Source organism: Schistocerca piceifrons, chromosome 2 (genome assembly GCF_021461385.2).
Source record: "Schistocerca piceifrons isolate TAMUIC-IGC-003096 chromosome 2, iqSchPice1.1, whole genome shotgun sequence".
NCBI lineage: Eukaryota > Metazoa > Arthropoda > Insecta > Orthoptera > Acrididae > Schistocerca > Schistocerca piceifrons.
The window spans coordinates 455,308,043-455,331,425 of record NC_060139.1 but is presented as its reverse complement, the minus strand read 5'-3'; the positions used below and the strand labels follow the sequence as shown (position 1 = coordinate 455,331,425).

The following is a 23,383-nucleotide window of genomic DNA, read 5'->3' as shown; positions in this document are numbered from 1 at the left end:
ATATCAAGGGAATAATGATGAAAATATTTTTATAAAATTTAAATTTCATGACTAGCATTCCTCTCTGTCATGTGACCATTTACTATTATGTTTGTCACTGGTAAAAGACGTCCTTATTAACTCAGTTCCATTCAAAAACTGGGATAAACAAATTTAAATACAGGCAAGCTTCTTTCATGACATACAAGCTTATTTCATGTGTAACATATTATATTCAAAATATGCTCTCCAGGAAGACTCTCAGCACATTGGCTGTTGGGGGTAGGAGAATTGATAAAATTTGCAAGATGATTTACAACTTTGGACATAATTGACTTATTTTGCATTGTATTAATCTTAGTCCAGCACACAATGCAGTGTACGCAGGCATTTCCTGTGCTGTTCTCAATTGTCCTCACTGTGTACAGTTTAATTTCATGTGTCATTAACTCTACATATCATGTCTTTATTCATATATGCAAGTAAATGAGGCACTACCTTTTAATGAAGTCAGTCTAAGTTGGGCAGCAAGGGAAAGCTGTCATTGTCAATTGATTATATTTGATTTTTACTGATTTATCTAGTCCCCATCAGCCAGAGTACCAAGTGTCTTAAAGATTGTATGAATAATATTCATTACTACAACAAATTAGTAGCATTACAGATATCATAAGTTAATGTGAAAACCAATTGTTTATAATGTACATACCCATTTATTCTTTTAAAATGACTTTCAATCTCATCTCTCATGTTATATTACACAGAATGTCATATATCAATGGTTATGTGTGATCTCTCTGTGTTAAGTTGCCTTTACTTTGAGGCCAGCTATCAACTATTCAAATTACTGATCACTTTGTCCAGGGTGTGATAGGAACACCTGTGGAGGAAGAGCTGCCAAAGCATTGTGATGTAAACCAGGACACCAAGCAAAGCAACTGTCAGCAACAAGAATCTGAGGTGCTAAGGTCAATATTACATCAGGTGAGCCAGCCATGTTGTACACTGTTTCAATGTTCAAATGGATAAAATTTGTTCCAAATAAATCAAATTTACCATGGTACTCAAGGTAGGTTTTTGCTTGAGGCAATACTGGTGATAATGCTAGCGACTAGTTTAGTGTTGTGTTATGAGAAAAAGAAAATGCAACTGAAAAAATGTGTTCTATCAAAATAGGTTGCTATCTTATTAAACAATGTAATGTATAGCTTTCTGTAGCTATGTAGTGCGAGCCAGAATGGGTGGTGTAATTAGGTAGTTTTGTGTAATGATGTTAGGTAGATGTCCGCTGATAAATCATAGAAGCAGATGAAGTACCTTTATTTATTTATTCAATCAGGTACAGAGTTTGTGTTGTTTCAATCAGTGGCCAAAGTCCAACACTGGCCATGGAGTATGGAGAGTGTGCTGAATTTAGCTAGTGGCCTTTGCTGAAATAGTCAGTTCACAGTGCTGAACAGAGTGCAGTCAGGCATAGAAGGTTTTAGTTTTATAGATACCTTGAATTCATAGAGCGCGCAATGACAAGTTAAGGAAAAGAAAAAAGCACCCTTATTGCACAACGAGTGAAGTGCGCAGTGGTTAACACTTCGGACGTATGTTCAGGAGGATGATGATTCAAATCATTGGCCAGCCATCCAGGCTTAGGTTTTCCGTGGTTTCCCTAAAGCATTTCAAACAAATACTGTGATGGTTCCTTTGAAACGACAGAACCAGTTTCCTTCTCCGTCTTTCTTTAACATAACCTGAGCTTGTGCTCCATATCTGATGCCTCGTTGTCAACAGGGCATCAACTACTTATGCCACAATGATCAATGGATAAATGACTTTTGCAAAATTAGGAATAAAATGTACATAATAATTGACGTGTCCCAAAATGATAGAAATGTCAGGACAGTGATTTTGTTGTTTGTGACTAATTCACTTCTCACGCCATACATCCACAGACTTCCATCCTCCCACCACACTCAAGAGCCAGCTACAAAGGAGTGCTCCATGTGTTACTCATTACCATCCCAGACTGGGAAAACTGAATTACTTCCTTCGTCAGGGCTTTGATTATCTGTCATGCCCTAAAATTGGGGACACCCAATCCAAGATACATGCCACCCTCTTCTAAAGTGGTATTATGTCACCCACCTAAGCTCACAACATCCTAGTCCATCCTTATGCTGCTCCCAGCCCCAGTCCTGTGTCACAGGCACTATATTCCTGTTGACCACTCAGGTGCAAGACCTGTCCAATTTACCCACACAGCACTTTGTATCCAATCTCCTTCATTGTGTGCCGCTCTCTGCCAGTGCACCCACCAGTCTTCTCTCTTCTCTCCTCCTCTCCTTTTCCATGATCCAGTTCCTTCCCATGCTTCCCCCACAGCCTCCTGATGTTGCATCTCCCCCCCCATCACACACACGTACCCTGCTATCCCTCCCCCTTCCCTACTCCACTCCAAATTGTTGCTTTTGTTGAACACAACAGTTACAGTTTGGCGAGAGTGGCTGGAGGTAGCAGTCATGTATGCATGAGGGGTGTGTGTGTGTGTGTGTGTGTGTGTGTGTGTGTGTGTGGGCGCGCGCGCGCGCGCATGCGTTTTTCTTATCTGAAGAAGTGTTTGGTGTGTCATCTCTTCTTTTCTGAAAAAGTCCCTGGGTGAAAGCTCAGTGTGCAACAGTTTTTCTTGTGCCTGTCTGCAATTCAATGTGTCATCTTTATGGTGAGTAGCACTCAGTTCTTTTAAAAGTTTTTGTTATTCCAACGTGGACTCTCCATAGTTTGATTCCACTTCATTACTTTACAAGTTTTTAAAAGAAGTAGAATATTTTCTGTAGGGTGATTTCTTTTGTGTGACAAAATAAACTAAATATATTTGTTACTTTCTCAGTTGTCTTGATACACTGTGCAAACTAAAATAGAAGGTGCCAGGGAAAATAAAACTGCTATAATTCTAATGCTGTAGCCTTCCATTGGAGTTCATCACAAATCTTAATATGGTTAGTAGTATCAGATGAAAAAAGTTATTTGTTATATAGTTTTGAAACTTAAAGCCTTAAATTAATTTCACCATTAGTCGAGCTCAGATTCTTATAATTCATGTTAATATTTTATGTTTCAGAATGTATTCAATACAGGTTTGTCATGGGTGAAATAAAAATAGACTGTCTTTTTTTCTCCATTCAGGACATAATGGGAAGTCCAGGAAGTCCAACAAACAGCCAGGTGTCTTCAACTTGTGATTCTGGCTGTATGGAAGAACATTATGTGTCTTGTTTGCATGAGCATGAGAATACAAGGCAAAAATTGCACTATAAGAATCACCAGTTTGGAGAAGTGAATAAACATGATATTTCAGGGGTGACTGAGGTAACTCTTATTTTGTGGGTTGTGGTATATAAATAAATGTCTTCAGCTTGGTCTGGTGGGGTCCTATCAGGTTGATACCACTTTAGCGGCTTGCATGCCAGTAGTTCTGTTTCTTTATTGAAACATTTCCCCAATCAAGCTCAGGTGTCTGAGTAGACCCTTTCAGAGGCCATGTCACACTTCAAAATTCTCAAGTTATTGAGTATGGAAGCTAGGATATCCAGATTAGTATACAGTGAAATTAACCACTGGGACACACTGATGGTCAGTTGCGAGGTATCACCAGTCTACAAGTTATGGTGCTGTGCTGGAAGTTCTGTGCATTCTCTGTGTATTTTATTTTCTGCATTTGTCGATTTAATATTGGTAGTGAAACTGAGAAATATTTAAAAGAACAGCATGACTAGAAAAACTTGTTAATATTTTATTGTCATTACTTCGGACACAAGAGAAACATCTACTCACAAATCACTGAAACATTTATGTCAATATTAAGAAAAGGATAGATTGCTACTCGCCATACAGATGATACGTCAAGTCACAGACAGGCACAACTAAAAGACTGCTAAAGGTGTGAGCTTCCAGTCAAAAGGACTTCTTCTAAAGTAGACAACAAGAGACATTCATGAAAGCATAGCTAGCTAGCTGTCTCTCTCTCTCTCTCTCTCTCTCTCTCTCTCTCTCTCTCTCACACACACACACACACACACACACACACACACACACACACACACACCGTGTGTGTTGTTGTCTACTTGAAGTCCTTTTGGCCAAAAACTCACATGTTTGCAGTCTTTTTGTTGTCCCTGTCTGCAACTCGGCATCTCTTCTATATGGTGAGTAGCCCTCTATCCTTTTCATAATACTGTAATTTGTCCATCCTGGATTTTCCATTGCTTGAAATATATATCCATAAGTTTGGAATTGAATCAGGACACATCATAATAGCTTTGCATTTTATAGTGACAAATAATGAGAGAACGGGACATGTTCATTTTATGTCAGGTAATGAAAGAGCAAGAGATATTACATCATAATTAAAGTATACAGAAATATAAAAATGAGCAGAGGAAATAAAATTGTAAGACTGCAACAGATAACAAAGAGATTCAAGGAAAGTTAAGAAGCCAATACCAGATAGCAGATAGTTTGTTAATTGGAGAACAGTGACTAACATTTTCTGTCATGATGGAGCACTTGTTTCTCCTTTCACCTGGCTTTAAAAGATATGTGAGCACTCAGGGCCACTGATCTTGAGCAGCATTTTAAGGAAAAGTCAAAGATAGTCTCTACTGCAGTTTTAGCTTCCAACAGCTGTACTGTTAATATCCAGTAAGAAATAAAAGTAGATGATAGTCTGTACTCTTCATTTTGCTCGGAAAAACTTCCAGCACACCACTAACGCTATGTTTAAACATTACAGGATTGTTTTTCTATTACTCATTGTGTTTACCTTACATATTTCAACATTTAGAGCAAGTTGCCATTCATCACACCAAATAGAAACTCTGCCAAACGTATCCTGTTTGGCCCTACACTCACAGTACAATGAAACTTTCCCATGCGCTACAGCATCATCAGAAAATGATCACAGATTGCTGCACCCTATATGACAGGTTGAATATGTATATAGAGCACAAGAGTGGTCCTATCACATTTCCGTGGGGCACTCCTGACAATATCCTGATAAACATTTGCTGCCCAGGCAGTGTGCTGAGTGTCGTATACTAACTTAGTTTAGAGGGAAGACAGTGGGTTTGTGGTCAGCCTGCACTTTCCGAGTTGTGAGGAGCAAATGCGGAAAGACAGATTCCCCATAGAGGCACATCAATAACTTGGATCAGTGCGAAACAGTGTCACAGGGCACCTGTGAGAGGTGTGGATTTTGGGACTCAACAGGAAGCTTGCAGCAGGAGACTCGTGGAATTTAAGGGACCAATTAACACTATTAGTGATCATACTAACTACTACACTGAAGGCTAATTCTAAATATTAGAAAAAGCAAAGAGTCCTAACAGAAGTAGCGAACACTAGCAGCATGTTAAGTACAAACATGAGAGCAGCACTCCAAGTGAGAAAAATGACATGCTGGAGCTTACTGAGGCTGGCCACGAGCAACACGGAGTCAGTTCCCCAACGATCTGACTGAGAAATCCCTCTGAATTCAAAAACATGGGTTTTTAATGAATCATTGTAGTGCACTATTTCTCCTTTACTATAATCGACCAATCAGTCCACTGGCACTTAACAAGCTTCAGCCAATCTGACTAGTCACTTTGCAACTCCATGGCGTCTCTGGCCAACTACTCCCCTGCTCCTACTGGATAGACAGGGATGCTCCTGGACTTCACATTAACAAACTCCACGTTTGGTAGCATCAGCATCCAGCTGAAAGCTAAATGTCACTGCCACTCCTATTATGGCCAGCGACAACAGTGTGTTGTGTCACTTGGCCCCACTCTCAGTCCTTATGTGAGAGGGGACTGCTGTAGATGTGTTCTGACCTGTGTAAATCCAGTGACTTGCAGTTCTCAGGAGCAGGTATCAAGCTTGCTTCCTCTGCTAAGATGTGCCTTTTAGTTGCCATCTTCTCTTGTGGCATCTTTACAACAGTGTCTTTACAACGTCATCTAGGTGGTATATGTAGTTAATTCTGTGAAGTGAAACTTCTTTCCTGGGACACCTGCCCAGAGCATCTGCAATTTGCAGGGCTCTAGTGTTACTATTTAGCTCTGGTAACCCAAACGCTACTGCCTTTTCCTGCTCTTTGCACTGTCTCTGATTTCTTATCTTGGATTGCCCTTAATGCCTCCCACAGCCTTAAGCGTAACAATCTAAAAATCGTTATGTCATCAATATATGACATCTCCCCCTATGGAAAAAATTTGTTGACTGTTACTTGGCAACAAATTGGTAATCTGGCTTCTGTTGTAATTAAAACATCTTAGCTGTAGAAATGACATTATAGACATTTTACACTTTGCAAAGTTTGTATTTCACTTCACTTTACTTTTCCACACATGTAAACATCGATATAGTACACTGTTTCAATTTTCACTGCTCTTTTATACACATATATACATACAATATAATGGAAGGAAACATTCCACGTGGGAAAAATTATATGTAAAACAAAGATGAGGTGACTTACCGAACAAAAGCGCTGGCAGGTCGATAGACACACAAACAAACACAAACATACACACAAAATTCAAGCTTTCGCAACAAACTGTTGCCTCATCAGGAAAGAGGGAGGGAGAGGGGAAGACGAAAGGAAGTGGGTTTTAAGGGAGAGGGTAAGGAGTCATTCCAATCCCGGGAGCGGAAAGACTTACCTTAGGGGGAAAAAAGGACAGGTATACACTCGCATAAATATGTCTGCTTGTGTCTGTATGTGTGGATGGATATGTGCGTGTGTGCAAGTGTATACCTGTCCTTTTTTCCCCCTAAGGTAAGTCTTTCCGCTCCCGGGATTGGAATGACTCCTTACCCTCTCCCTTAAAACCCACTTCCTTTCGTCTTCCCCTCTCCCTCCCTCTTTCCTGATGAGGCAACAGTTTGTTGCGAAAGCTTGAATTTTGTGTGTATGTTTGTGTGTCTATCGACCTGCCAGCGCTTTTGTTCGGTAAGTCACCTCATATATACATACACATAGAAGCATCATTGTAAAACATTGGTTCATTTTTCATGAAGACATACATTGCATAGAACATAAATTTAAATTGTTGGCTACTTAACTTTTCACTTTTTAATGCAAATACACAACAAAAATAAAATATTTTTCTCTCTCTCTCCGCATGCTCTGTTAAAAATTTATTTCTCTTTAAATGAATGACCACATTCGGGCCCTTTGTCCTAACTGCAGTGTATGGGCCACATCACTGCATGTCTAGCTTATGGGTGCTGTCCCTTCTAACGCTTTAATCATACAATAAGCTTTGGTCATCTGTTTTAAAATCTTATGGATTCTGGTCTCTATCATAGTACTCTTTGTCTTCTGCTTGTACTGTTAATCTCTGGCACATTGGTGCATCTGTCTCATTTTCTCTTTTAATTTGAGCACATAATCATTGTAATTATAAGTAACAGTGAATCAATGGTATCAATGTCACTCCTATCAAACACTCCTTCTGGTGTTGGTGTTGTAACCAATAGTCGTTTTTGGGGGGGGGGGGGGAGGAGGGGGGCTGGGGAGGGTTCAACTACCATATTTTCTGATGTATTCCTCAATATCCTTCTTCACACCAGACCACACTCTCTATTTCTTAATTTAATTGTAAGTTCTTATTAACCCTTGATTACCACCTATAACTGTGTCACAGAATTCCGACAAAATTTCTGCTTCTTGTTCAGCAGTTATCTCCTGCTGTTCGTCTTCAACTGTTGGCACTTCCTTACTTTCATTTGCCTCTGTTTCAGCATCAGCTGTCTGTACTTCCCTTATCTTTGACAATACATCTGCTACTCAGTTGTTCTTGCCTTTTTTGTATAAAATTTCATAATCATACTCCTCTAATTACAATCTGAGTATCATTAACCATGAGGACAGATCACTAGTATTTCTGACCCACTGCAATGGTTTATGATCTATACAAATGGTTAACTTACAACCAAAAACATATGGTCTGCAACGTTTGACTGCCCAAATTACAGCCAATAACACTCTTTCAATTGTGCTATAATTTTTCTCAGCATTATTCAAAGTTCTGGATGCATTTGCAACTGGAAGATTTTTACCTACTTCTCCTTGGCTAAGGGCTGGGCCAATAGTGTCCTGGCTCATGTCAGTGATGTTAATAAACTTTTTTTGGAAAAATCTGGGTACTGTAATATGGAGGGATTGAGTAGCTTCTGTTTTAGCACTTGGAACACGTCTTCTTGCTTGGTGCCCCATTCATAATTAACAACTTGTTCAACAACTCACGTTGTGGTTTTGCCACTCTACAAAAGTCACTTAGGAAGAATCTCTAGTACCCAATTAACCTGAGAACTTTTTAAAAGTTATGTTGTACTGGGTTTGGGATATTCCACCACTGCTTTTAGTTTGTTTGGGTCTGGTTTTAACCCATCTTCAGTTAAGACATGCCACTGGTATTTAATCTCTTCCCTAACAAATTCACATTTATCCACCTGCAACTTCAGATTATGTTGCCTTAGCCTCTCAAAAACCTCACACAATCAGGCATTATGTTCTTCCAGCAATGGGCCAAAAATTGCTATGTTGTCTAAATAAATAAACATCTTTTCACCCTGTAATCCATTAGACCCAAATTCATCAATTTTTGGAATGTGGAGGGTGCAGAACAGAGTCCCATTGGCATTCTTTTGTATGTATAAGGGGCATATGGTGTACTAAAAGCTGTCAGCTCTCAGTCTTTTAGATCTAGTAACAGCTGATAGCATCCTGTAGCCAAATAAAGCATTGAAAAATATTTTACCTTACCCAGTCTATACAAAATTTCATTTGTATATGGAAGTGGTAAGACTGTGTTGACAGTAATGTTCTTTAGTTTTTTGTAATGAGCTATCGTCCTGTATTTTCCTTTTATCAGATGCATCCATCTTTTTGGGAATCATGAGTAATGGGAAATTATAGGCACTTGTTGAAGATACTTTTATATTGTCTTCCAACAGCTGTTTCATCTCATTTTGTAATGCTTCTTTGTGCACTTCTGGTATTCTGTAAGGACGAGAGAAAATTATTCATCCCTCTACTTTGAGAATCAGTTTCATTTTATGCTGGATTGTATCTGTGTATGTCAGATTATCCCCTGGCAGATGGTAGATATCGTTATACGCAGAAGACACCTCAATTATGGCTGTTTTTCTTCAACATTTAAATGATTTAACCACAAGTTTTCTTTTAATAAACTGTTTCTCAATTTTTTCTTCACTCAATACTTTGTTTACCTTGTGCACAGTCTGCTGTGGACTTGGACTACGTGGTAGAACTGCTTCCATCACAGTGTGTGAGGCACCTCCATAAAAACCACCACTTCCCATGTGTTTAACATGCTAATTACACAAGAGCTTTTTCATACTCTCACCAATGCCTCTGGTAGGTACAAGCCTTCCTGCAACTCTCTTTTCTTGACAACACCTGGTATCTGCAACCATTACCCTGAAAATCCTCCCTTCATGAGGTCCCAACTTTATTTTAGCCACCTGGCCTACCTTAGACACTGTAGCATCCGTTTCCCATCAATAACACATCTGTCTACTGGCCCCTCGTTCACTTTTCCATTTGTTCAGCATATTGTTGTTTACTGGCCCCTCTGAACAGCTCAGAGAATTTTGAACTCCACTGCATCCACACTGTGCAATTTCAAAATCTGTTTGTGTCTTCCTAAGCCCCTGCCCTTGTGTACTTGCGTTCTGCACTTCTATCTCCATAAACAGTTAAATGGCCCTGCCCCCTATCCACAATGTTCCCTTGGCATAATCAATTTTTACACCATGCTTTGTAAAGGAACCTCTACCAATTAAGCTAGAATAGGGAAAATCCAATTCCCCTCCTACCTGATAAAACTTATATTTCAGTCTTAATTCCCAGTCTATTCCAAGATCTAAAACCACTATCCCATACATAACTTGTGATACCTTTAATCCTTATACTTTTTCAGGTCTGTACCCAATGTGGCTTTGCAGATACTTCATACTGAACAAGTTAATTTGTGCTCCATTATCTAGAAGCAATTTTAATGAATTTACTGTATTCTGTGGGCAGTTCAATTCTACAAACTCATCTTTAGTTTCACAGTTGACTTTGAATACCTTTCCCAGTTCAGCATAAAGTGACTGTAATTGTATGCTTTCCTTTTGTTCCCCAGCTTCTTATTTTTCACAGACTACCATGATTTCTGAGTACACTCTTTAACCATGTACCCTGGCCTACAACATGTGAAACACACGACTGGTTTAACTTTCTTACAAGGACCTGTATGTCCCAATAAATTGCAACTTTTACACCTGGCTGTCTTTGAGACCTCTGACTCTCAACACGCTTGGCGCCGATTCTACTTTGCGAATTCTTTTCTCAATTCAGCAATCTCACATTAGATGCCCTGATTTGCCACAGGTTTTACATTTAACATTACTGCTGCAATCCTTAGACGTTTGCCTTACACGTCCACATAAGAAACAGTTACGGGTTACCTTCCCTGTCTTGTCCTGATGACTTTTGTCACCAAAACCTTTCTTCTTGGTGGATATAATTACCAACTTTTCCGTCAAGGCCTCAGTGAGCTGCTGTTTCTGCCCCTTGCACATACAGTTGTCTGTATGCGATCACCATAGACTCCCTGAATGAATATTGCTCTGTTTAATTTTCCTACTAATGAGTTATGGTGCTGACGTTGCATGATGGAAAGCTTCACAAAGCTGATGTTGACATGTATCTACTTTACTGGTCCAATCTGCAATTGATTCCTCCTTTGATTGCGTACTAGAAAACATATTACAAACATGGTAACCCAAAGTACACTTACATGTGTAATTTTCCAACAATATATTTGTCACTTCTTCCCATGTGGAAGATAATTCACGCATGAGCAGTTTACCTTGTGCAGGACCCTAAATATGAGCTTTTATGAATTTTAACACCATTGGATTGTTTGTTTCATGTACTAATTCAAAAGCTATGTCCACATTGTTAATAATTTTATTTAATGCTGATTTTGTACCAATGAAAGCCGGGGATTGAGTTTAAGGACATCACTGACACTAATATTAGATGCTACTGCTCTGCCTTCAGCAACTACAATGTTAGATAAGGCCATGAGTTTCTTTTATCTGCTGACAATTGTGCAGAGGCAACACGAGACAGCGTCGCTGCTGAAAGAGCCATGCTGTGCTGAGGTGCGCTGAGCCAAGCACTATCTGACACTGCGACGGTCGTTGTGTCGCGATGCCCTCTGCTTTGCTGTGCCAGGCCGTTGCTCGCTGTCGCCAGCTGTCTGCTCGGTGGCCACCACTGCCACTGAAAGTGACAATGGCACGCTCTGCTGCTGGGTTGCACTGTCACTGTGTGTTGTTGCCCTTGTGGTCCTCCATGGACCGCACCCACTGCTCTTTTTTGTTGCTTGGCTATACCTTTGACCCCCATGTTGTTGTGAAGTCATGTAGGTAACATTGTCCTGGCCATGTCTTCCCTCATCAGGCATGTTCTCTAGGCCTCTCCATCTTTCTTATGCTCTTTGTGCTCCATCTGTTCTCATTGGAGCGCTAGTGCTGCTTCTCATATGAGTCTCAAAGCCAGCAGTACAGTCATAATGTTGGGCTGCATGTGTGTGAAGCCCCTATCTATCTCAAAAATCGTTAAGAAAATACCTCGCATTTGACACCAGAAAATGTTTGCCTATGTTGTGTCCTAACCCAGGGTATAGGAAAGATGGGGTTTAAAGTCCGTCTGCAATTTCTGAGTGGGGAGGAGCAAATGCAGAAAGACAGATTCCCAGTGGAGACACATTGATAACATGGATCATCGCAAAATGCTGTCACATGGCACCTACAAAATGCGCGGATTTTGGGACTCGACAGGGTGCTTGCTGCAGGAGACTCAAGAAATTCAGCAATCTGATTAACATTATTTACTATCAATCAGTCTAACTTCTATACTGAAAGGTAATTCTAAACTTTAGGAAAAGCAAAGGAGGCACAACAGAAATCAGTGTCTGATTGCACAGAGGTGAGTTCTAACAGAAATAGCCGACACTAGCAGCATGTTAAGTTCAAGCTTGAAAGCAGTACTCCAGATTAGAAAAACAGACATGTCGGAGTTTACCAAGGCTGGCCACGAATGACATGGTGTTGGTGCCCCAACGATCTATCTGTGAACTCGGTGCATTATTTCACCATTGCTATAATCTTTCCATCAGTCCACTGGCACTTAACAAGCTTCAGCCAATCTGACGAGTTGCTCTGCACCTCCAGGCCAACTGTAGGCCACCCTTGGCCAACCACATTTAGACTCCTCCCCTGCTCCTAGTCGATAGGAAGGGATGCTTCTGGACTTCAAATTAACAAACTCCAAGTTTGGTAGCAACAATGTTCAGCTGGTAGTTAAACATCGCTGTCACTCCTATTATGGCCAGTGACAACAGTATGTTACGTCACTTGGACCTTCCCTCAGTCCTTTTGTGAGTGGGAACTGCAGTAGTAGCATTCTAACCAGTTCTCAAGGGTACAGGTATCAAACTTGCTGCCTCTGCTAAGGTGTGCCTTTTTGTGGTGATCTTCAGCTGTGATGCCTTACAAAAACATCTAGGTGGTGGATGGGATTACCAGTTAATTCTCTGAAACGAAACTTCTCCCCTGGCACAACTGCCCAGAACGTTCACAATTTGCAGGGCACTAATGTTACTATTTATCTCCACTTTTGCCTGTTCTCTGCATTGTGTCTCTGACTTCCTATCTTGGAATGCCCTTGATGGTGCCCACACCCATAAGTGTAACATCATACAAGTCATTATGTCATCAGTATATAACATGAGTTCTGTTACTGAAGAAGTCTCTTTGCAGCTCACATATCTGAGAACATATTCCTTATGCTCAGACCTTTAACTGTCTGCAGTGAGGCAGTTTGTGAAATGCTTTCCCAGAAATCAGGTAATATCGAATCTGCCTGTCATTCCTCATCCGTGGTTCACAGGTTATTATTAGAGAAAAGAGCAGGCTGAGTTTTGCATGAGTGACGCTTGTAAATCCATACTGATTTGTGGACAGAAGCTTTTCAGTCTTGAGGAGATTCATTATATTCGAACTTGGAATACACTCTAGAATTCTGTAGTAAACTAATGTTATGGATATTGGCCTGTAATTTTTCGGGACCGTTATTTTACCCTTTTTATATACAGTAATCACCAAACTATCAGTTTAATAAGTCACAGCAGCAAAATACTAACACGAATTCTTTACAGAAGAATGGAAAAACTAGTAGAAGCCAGCCTCGGGGAAGATCAGTTTGGATTCCGTAGAAACACTGGAACACGTGAGGCAATACTGACCTTACAACTTATCTTAGAAGAAAGATTAAGGAAAGGCAAATGTACGTTTCTAGCATTTGTAGACTTAGAGAAAGCTTTTGACAATGTTGACTGGAATACTCTTTCAAATTCTAAAGGTGGCAGGGGTAAAATACAGGGAGCGAAAGGCTATTTACAATTTGTACAGAAACCAGATGGCAGTTATAAGAGTCGAGGGACATCAAAGGGAAGCAGTGGTTGGGAAGGGAGTAAGACAGGGTTGTAGCCTCTCCCCGATGTTGTTCAATCTGTATATTGAGCAAGCAGTAAAGGAAACAAAAGAAAAATTCGGAGTAGGTATTAAAATTCATGGAGAAGAAATAAAAACTTTGAGGTTCGCCGATGACATTGTAATTCTGTCAGAGACAGCAAAGGACTTGGAAGAGCAGTTGAACGGAATGGACAGTGTCTTGAAAGGAAGATATAAGATGAACATCAACAAAAGCAAAACAAGGATAATGGAATGTAGTCTAATTAAGTTGGGTGATGCTGAGGGAATTAGATTAGGAAATGAGGCACTTAAAGTAGTAAGGGAGTTTTGCTATTTGGGGAGCAAAATAACTGATGATGGTTGAAGTAGAGAGGATATAAAATGTAGGCTGGCAATGGCAAGGAAAGCATTTCTGAAGAAGAGAAATTTGTTAACATCCAGTATTGATTTAAGTGTCAGGAAGTCATTTCTGAAAGTATTTGTATGGAGTGTAGCCATGTATGGAAGTGAAACATGGACGATAAATAGTTTGGACAAGAAGAGAATAGAAGCTATCGAAATGTGGTGCTACAGAAGAATGCTGAAGATTAGATGGGTAGATCACATAACTAATGAGGAAGTATTGAATAGGATTGGGGAGAAGAGAAGTTTGTGGCACAACTTGACCAGAAGAAGGGATCGGTTGGTAGGACATGTTCTGAGGCATCAAGGGATCACGAATTTAGTATTGGAGGGCAGCGTGGAGGGTAAAAATCGTAGAGGGAAACCAAGAGATGAATACACTAAGCAGATTCAGAAGGATGTAGGTTGCAGTAGGTACTGGGAGATGAAAAAGCTTGCACAGGATAGAGTAGCATGGAGAGCTGCATCAAACCAGTCTCAGGACTGAAGACCACAACAACAACAACAACAACAAAAACACCTGCACATTTTTCCAGTCAGTTTGAACTTAATGCGGGGTGAGAGATTTCCAGTGTGAATAATTCTGAAAGCAAAATTTAGAAACTTAGCTTTTCTTGTGCTGTTTTGTATTTCCACACCAGACTGGTCGACGAATATTTGGAGAGAATTCCTCAACCCACTCAGCGATTTTATGCAGGACTAAAATTTTCATGGATTCTAGACAAGATTTTCCTCTAAAGTATGATGCTGAAAGTAGTTGTATGCTTCGTTCATTGATCATTTTAAAGATGCACGGTGCAACAATCTCCGCTTCATCAGCATTTTCTGAATTTTGTCATTAAACCGCTGTGTGTCTTTTCTGTCCTTAATCCACTTACTTAGCACATACTTCTTTAGAATGTGGTTTACAGTAAGTTTAAATTTTGCTCATAATTCACTATGTCCCTGTGTAAAACATCTGCCATTTGAGAATCATGAAACTAATAAATCCTTGCAAATAAAGAGCTTCATAAAACTACAGGTGCTTTTATTGAACCAACTGCCAGTGTCAATTACTGAGAGAAAAACTCAAATGGTAAGTGCACAGCTAAGAACAATTTAAAATATATTAATCCGTAACTTTGCCTAGTTGTTGTTGTGGTCTTCAGTCCTGAGACTGGTTTGATGCAGCTCTCCATGCTACTCTATCCTGTGCAAGCTTTTTCATCTCCCAGTACCTACTGCAACCTACATCCTTCTGAATCTGCTTAGTGTATTCATCTCTTGGTCTCCCTCTACGATTTTTACCCTCCCTCTACGATTTTTACCCTCCACGCTGCCCTCCAATACTAAATTGCTGATCCCTTGATGCCTCAGAACATGTCCTACCAACCGATCCCTTCTTCTGGTCAAGTTGTGCCACAAACTTCTCTTCTCCCCAATCCTATTCAATACTTTCTCATTAGTTATGTGATCTACCCATCTAATCTTCAGCATTCTTCTGTAGCACCACATTTCGAAAGCTTCTATTCTCTTCTTGTCCAAACTATTTATCGTCCATGTTTCACTTCCATACATGGCTACACTCCATACAAATTCTTTCAGAAACGACTTCCTGACACTTAAATCTATACTCGACATTAACAAATTCCTCTTCTTCAGAAACGCTTTCCTTGCCATTGCCAGCCTACATTTTATATCCTCTCTACTTCGACCATCATCAGTTATTTTGCTCCCCAAATAGCAAAACTCCCTTACTACTTTAAGTGTCTCATTTCCTAATCTAATTCCCTCAGCATCACCTGACTTAATTCGACTACATTCCATTATCCTTGTTTTGCTTTTGTTGATGTTCATCTTATATCCTGCTTTCAAGACACTGTCCATTCCATTCAACTGCTCTTCCAAGTCCTTTGCTGTTTCTGACAGAATTACCATGTCATCGGCGAACCTCAAAGTTTTTATTTCTTCTCCTTGAATTTTAATACCTACTCTGAATTTTTCTTTTGTTTCCTTTACTGCTTGCTGAATATACAGATTGAACAACATCGGGGAGAGGCTACAGCCCTGTCTTACTCCCTTCCCAACCACTGCTTCCCTTTCACGTCCCTCGACACTTATAACTGCCATCTGGTTTCTGTACAAATTGTAAATAGCCTTTCGCTCCCTGTATTTTACCCCTGCCACCTTTAGAATTTGAAAGAGAGTATTCCAGTCAACATTGTCAAAAGCTTTCTCTAAGTCTACAAATGCTAGAAACGTAGGGTTGCCTTTCCTTAATCCTTCTTCTAAGATAAGTCGTAAGGTCAGTATTGCCTCACGTGTTCCAGTGTTTCTACGGAATCCAAACTGATCTTCCCTGAGGTTGGCTTCTACTAGTTTTTCCATTCGTCTGTAAAGAATTCGTGTTAGTATTTTGCAGCTGTGACTGATTGTTTGGTAATTTTCACATCTGTCAACACCTGCTTTCTTTGGGATTGGAATTATTATATTCTTCTTGAAGTCTGAGGGTATTTCGCCTGTTTCATACATCTTGCTCGCCAGATGGTAGAGTTTTGTCAGGACTGGCTCTCCCAAGGCCGTCAGTAGTTCCAATGGAATGTTGTCTACTCCGGTGGTCTTGTTTAGACTCAGATCTTTCAGTGCTCTGTCAAACTCTTCACGCAGTATCATATCTCCCATTTCATCTTCATCTACATCCTTTTCCATTTTCATAATATTGTCCTCAAGTACATTGCCCTTGTATAGACCCTCTATATACTCCTTCCACCTTTCTGCTTTCCCTTCTTTGCTTGGAACTGGGTTTCCATCTGAGCTCTTGATATTCATACAAGTCGTTCTCTTATCTCCAAAGGTCTCTTTAATTTTCCTGTAGGCAGTATCTATCTTACCCTTAGTGAGATAGGCCTCTACATCCTTACATTTGTCCTCTAGCCATCCCTGCTTAGACATTTTGCACTTCCTGTCGATCTCATTTTTGAGACGTTTGCCTAGGTATTTAGTAATTGCAATAAGCATAATCCATACACCATTTTACATTATTACTCTATTTTTATTGCACCAATTAAATAGATCCATTGCTGTAAACATTACTGGCAACAACCAACAGAGACTGCCAGCCGTAACTATGGCTAAAATTGCACTAACTTGGTGGGTGCTACTGCTATAGCATAAATAACATCAAACATTCAGGATATTATGTATTATTGTTTAAATGGTATGTAATTGAAATTATAATTAGAAGTTATAAATCTCTGACTGTCTGAATTCAGGATGCATTACTACAAAATGTGGTAACATGTTTCATATAAGCAGAATGACACAATGTTAACAAACATATGCAGACAACCTGTCAAAGGTTTTAATAACTTCTTCAAGTTCTTTTATAGTTTGGGGAAATTCTTCTTCTAGACTTTGATGAGTGTTTGAGTATTTGAGCTTATGGGTTGGTTCTGGATAATTGAGAAGCTGATCAAAATATTTTGCAAGTATTTAAAAGATTTTAGTGTTATGTGAGCCTTTTCCTGCACCCTTCTGGTGTTAGGTTTACATTTAAAGTAGATTCACTTAACTCTTTAACACACTTTCTGCTCCTAACAGCTACTGGAAAATGGCCTGTTTAGCAGATCATCCACAGAAAACACTTTCATAATAAATTGCATTGTATACTCACATTTATTTTTTTTTTTTTAACTACCATCTAGCCTATAACCTTTTGACTTACAATAGTAGTAATCAAAACAAAATTGAATATTTATAAATTGATCTGTTTAAATATATTTAAAATTATAATTATTAGTTTGACATTGCAAGGAATTTTTTTTAAAAAATGTTGCGGATAGCAGGAATTGAACCTGGGTCTGCGAATTATCAGACTGTGCGTTAAATCATGTGGCCACTGCACCATTACAGCACCAGCTCCTCAAAAATTCTTCATGCTCTATGCTTCCACATTATGCTACACACAGTTCCAAAGAAAAATATGACCTGGTGCTGTGAGCAAGGGATGATGTTACATCAGAGCATGTGTAGTTGAGAACAGACAGCTGTGTTCCTTGTCTGAGTTGATCATAACATAGCTGACAATCATTTCAGCACTTAACACTGGTTTCTGGTTGTTGTGTAGGGAGCACTACAAACACGTTTTAATCCATTTTTATTTGCGTACAAGCTCACATTTGAAGAGAAATAGCCTAATTTTAGTGCAGTTTCTGTCTTGCATTCGTAATTTTAGTGCAAGATTTATTGTGTGCTGTAGCACATTAGCACATGCTCTTTCCATAATATAAACTCTTGTAGCATTTATTAACTTAATGAACCATTGTCACTATGATGATGTCACGATCACTAATCTGTACTACTGTATAAAGACAAGTTGTAGTTTAATGTTGTTACCAAAAGTTTTGAAAAGTTGTTGGTTGAACCTACGTCAAACTTTCCCATGATACTGTAATAAACATTCAGACCGATGTAGGCTACATATTTTACAATGTATATGGTGTGCAAATATGTGTGTAAAATCTACAAAAATAATCAAATTTTGAAAATAAAATGTAATTGGATAGATAAAAAAATCCACTCACCAAGAGGTGGAAGGAGAACACACATATAAAAGATATTAAAGTTTGCAAGCTTTCAGAATCAGTGGCTTCTCCTCCTGGCAGAAAGGTTGAAGGGGAGGGAATAGGGATGAAGGAACAGGAAGAGACTGGATGGGATGAGACAGAAAGACCGATCCAGACATTCCATCTCATCCCATCCAGTAAGTCTCCCCTGATCCGGGGCTCTAGGCAACTTTCAACAACTCTATCCTTTTTCCTAAATTTTCCCAGTCTTTTTCCTTCACCCCTTTTTCTTCCACTTCTGCCAGAAGCAACCACTAGCTTCAAAAGCATGCAAACTGTAGTACCTTTTATATGTGTGTTCTTGTCGGCAGCTCGTGGTCGTGCGGTAGCGTTCTCGCTTCTCGCTTCCCGTGCCCGGGTTCCCGGGTTCGATTCTCGGCGGGGTCAGGGATTTTCTCTGCCTCGTGATGACTGGGTGTTGTGTGATGTCCTTAGGTTAGTTAGGTTTAAGTAGTTTTAAGTTCTAGGGGACTGATGACCTAAGATGTTAAGTCCCATAGTGCTCAGAGCCATTTGAACAATTTTGTGTGTTCTTATGCCACTGCTTGGTAAATAGAGTTTTTTTTATCTATCCAGTTGCATTATATATATAAACTCTATACTTCTACATGATGACAAGATGTAGATTAACATTGTTACCAAAAATCTCAAAGTTCTTCCCTGATTTACTTCAAATTCTTATACAAACTGCAATAAACATTCTGATGGGCATAGGCTACACATTTATATAAAGATAAAATGTTGGTAGCAAAAATTTTGTAAAGCACTTGGCTAGTTCACTTCAAATTTTTCATTATATGATATTCTAGTTAATGTTCAGACAAGAAACATAATTAGCAAATATCTTGGAAAGTCCTTGACTGCTTTAGTTAAGATTTTTACATGCTATTCTAATATTCTTTTGGATGGACATAGACTGCATATTTTTCTCAATATATATGTAATACTAAAGGGAAAATGTTGATAAATATATTGAAAAGTTCTTGACCTATTCTTTTTTCTAGTTTACATTATACTGTGATAAAGTCATGTTTCCATACTTTTTAAATATATGTAATATATAAATTTATATTTAATATATGAAGGGGAAATGTTGTCAGCAAAAATCTTGAGACCTTTTTACTTCAAAATGTTACACAATACTCTACTAACATTCCAACAACTTAGTCTACATAGTTTTTAAACAATGTACAGATTTTCTGTTTAAACCTGTTGTGAGAAAGAAAGTGCTGTGCTGAAAAAATCTTGTTTTCTTTCTCTCAGTCAGTTTTAAGTTAGATACACAGCTGCCAACTCCATGGGGCCTGAGGGGGCTCGAGGCCCCCCCCCCCCCCCCGCCCCAGAAATTTGTTTGGGGGGAGTGGGGGCAGAGGCCCCCCCCCCCCCCCCCCCACACACACACACACACACACACACAATGATTTAAGAAAATTATTCGTTGTATTATGCTTTGTAAAATCACAAAATTATGTTGAAATTTTTATTTTCCTTCTTTGACAATAGTTACCTATTAAAATACATTCAGTAATTAGTTAAAACAAATAATTATTATGGTAGTAAGCAGGTCAACTGAAAACGAGGGGTTTGAATCATGATAGTGTTACGGTGCTGCGGGCACACTTAAAATTTGTCCCGGTGCGCGAACCTTCGGGTAAAGTCTGGCACCGGCAAGCCATCAAAAGGACTGGAGCAGACGCACCTGGAACCCCCCCTCCCCGCCTCATGACGCCGCAGCTGTATAAAGCCCACACTGCTGTCGCAGTCATTCAGTGTAGATAGTTTTGTTCAGTAAATGCTGCAGACGTGTTTAGTGTTCAGACTTTAGTGTCTAGTGGACTACCTTATATGACTATATTTTATTCGTTTACTTTAGTCTCTTAGTGTTTTGTGAATTAAGTTTGCTATGGATAAATTTGTTACCAAAAAGGCACACTTGGAAGTTGATGATACTGCAAGTCAACCTCAAACAATGATTGTGTCGACAATTGCTTCATCGTCTTCAGGCGAGAACTGTTCACAGGCGGAACCTGAACAATCCGGTAAGGGAAGGTCATTTCAGAAATCTTGGTTGATCAAATATACATGGCTAGAATATGAAGCATCTACTGAAAAAGTTCTTTGCAAAACCTGCAAAGAGGCAGATGCTAAAAATCTATTATAATTTTCTTCAAAAAAAGAAGTTACATTTACTTCCATGGGGTTTTCTATCTGGAAAAAGGCTTTGGAAAAATTCTATCTTCATGAAAATACGTTTACACATAAAGAAGGTGATCTGAAACTAAATTCTAGTACTAACTGAAGTGTGGCATCCCGGTTTAATGAACAGTTACATAATGATATGAAGAAAGGCTGTTTAGCTCTTGAGACATTTTTTACTACCGTGCAATTTCTATGCCGACAAGGACTAACAATTAGGGGGCATGAAGATGTAAACTTGAATTTTTTTCAATTGTTGGAACTGCGAAAGAATGACATACCTGAGTTTAAAGATTGGTTGGGGCATTTGGGGTATGAGTGGATGTCCCACGATCTTCAAAACGAGACCATAGATCTACTAGGAAAGCCTGTGTTTAAATGATTCTTCGATTCACGAATGAGTGTCATTTTGTATTCATGCTGTTGACGATTCCTTAGTCATCAATGAAGACTTTATTGGCCTATACAAGACCTGCAACACTGAATCACAAACTCTGTTTAATATTTTAAAAGCTGTTTTTGCTCATCTTGATTTATCAATGGATAACTTAAGAGGATGCTATGATGGTGCCTTGAATATGAGAGGTAAGTTCAAAGGACTAAAAAAAGTAAGTTTTGGATATACAACCAAAAGCACATTATGTGCACTGCACTGCTCACAGTTTAGACTTGTCAGTTGTGGACAGTCTCCGCCATCTTACGTCTTAATAAACACAGCAAGAGAATCCAACAAAAGGATGGGACTTTTCAGAAGCATACTCTGTGAGAGCGCCAATGACCAAGCTGGTCTACGACCCATTTGCCCAACTCGATGGACTAAGCAAGCTTCTAGTATTTTGAGAATATTGAAAAACTTTGAAGAACTTCCAGAGTTTTTTGAAACATTTTCTGCAGAGGACAAAACAGAGGCAGGTTGAAAATGTGCAGGCTACCTTGAGTCAATGTTACAATTAGAGAATTATTTATTTTTACATCTTTATTGCCGTGCAGTGGGCCCAGTAGAGGATGTCAATGAAGAAATTCAGTGCCCTCATCTAAGTGTTGCTGATCTGGAAAAAATGTATGAGGACTTGATTTGTATATTGAATGGGAGGCGAGATACTTTTGAACACTTCTGGGAATTGTGTTTAAAAGAAAAACCTTTACAAGTTTATGATCCTTCACATCCTCGGAATCGAAGTATACCAAAGAAGTATGAAAACAATGAAGCCAACTCACCGCATACTTTCAAAACCCCAAAGGAATACTACAAAGCTATTTACATTGAAGTTTGTGAAATGGTTCAGTCTTGCATTACTGAGTGGTTTGCTTCAACTGGACTCACACAGGTCATTTCAGATGAACAAGAATGCTTTCTTTTAGTAAACAGAGGTGAAACAAATTTGGAAAATAAACTGAGTTTTTCAGAAATGACCTTGACATTGAAAGACTGTGCATATGTTAGCCGATATCGCTAATAAAAAACACCTGGTTGTCAGAAACATGTGTGATGTAAGAAAGTGCATTAAACAAGAGCCTGCAGTTGGAGAAATGTTATGTGAAGTAGTGAAGTGCATTAAGCTTCTCCAAGTAGTTCAAATCATGACAGCAACAGCAGAATGGTCATTTAGCGCCCTTAGATGTGTGAAGTCTTATTTCCGATCAACAATGGAACAGAAGCGATTGAACAACTTGGCTGTTCTTCATGCCCACTGAGATGTTTTGGATGAATTGGATATCCAACCAGTCATCAACGACTTCATATTCAGTAATCCAGACAGACAGTCAACATTTGCGCATTTCTAAAGACACTCTAGCCCTAATAATGGCATTTAGAGCAATATTAAAAATCTTTATAAAATAGAGAATTAAATACATACATAGTGTTAAATTTTCAGTTTCATAACATTAGTACTAGTTTAGTACTGTATTACTACATTACCATAATACTGTCTTAGTTATTTTCAAATCTTAAATATTTCTAGGGTGTAAGACCCAATTAAAAACCGCCGTTTACATAATTTTTGACTGAAAGTATTAAGCATACTGTATTAACTTTATTAACTGTATTAAAGCATTAACTTGAGATATTGTTTTTATTTAATGAACCCTGAGTCTTATTCAAAGTAAGCTTAAATTAGCTATTTCACTTATTTATCAAAATGCTGTTACTTTGTGACAGCAATATTTTATGTTTTATTCTTTTAATGATAGTTTAGGATTTATTTAAATATAATTTCAGTCTTTTCAGAGCTATGTATTCACTGCTCTGTAATAGTCTATAAGCATGATTGTTACTGTAAGTTAAATTAGCTTTTTACAAAAATACTGTGCATGTTTATGTTGTGTTTCTTTTTTTGAATCCAAAAAGTTAAATTAGCTTTTTATGAAAATACCCTGTGTGTTTATGTTTTGCTTCTTTTTTCAAAGCTAAAAAATGTGTCAGGCTTGTCGAGTTTCCTGGAGTGTCGAGTTATCAAGAGTCCAGTTTTCGGGGTTCTAATGTTGGTCATATGACTCTAAAATGCTTAAAAAAACTTTAAAAATCACTATTTTTCATACAAAATTTAGGAAATTTTCTTGGACAAGACCTCCAGTATCCCGCCCCAATATTTTATATAAGTTGGCAC

At 38.8% G+C, this 23,383-nt stretch overlaps 1 protein-coding gene across 8 annotated transcripts in view; it reads left to right on the top strand.

Moving 5' to 3' along the window:
* The window catches only part of LOC124776830, a 322,032-nt gene that overhangs the window by 151,659 nt on the left and 146,990 nt on the right, over positions 1–23,383 (top strand). For 7 of the 8 annotated variants that reach the window (XM_047251996.1, XM_047251994.1, XM_047251989.1 and 4 more), the window contains 2 exons: positions 844–963; positions 3,157–3,339. In XM_047251996.1, coding sequence (XP_047107952.1) covers positions 844–963; positions 3,157–3,339 — 303 coding nt within the window. The remainder of the gene's footprint in view (positions 1–843; positions 964–3,156; positions 3,340–23,383) is intronic. The other variant, XM_047251997.1, reaches the window with a different exon arrangement.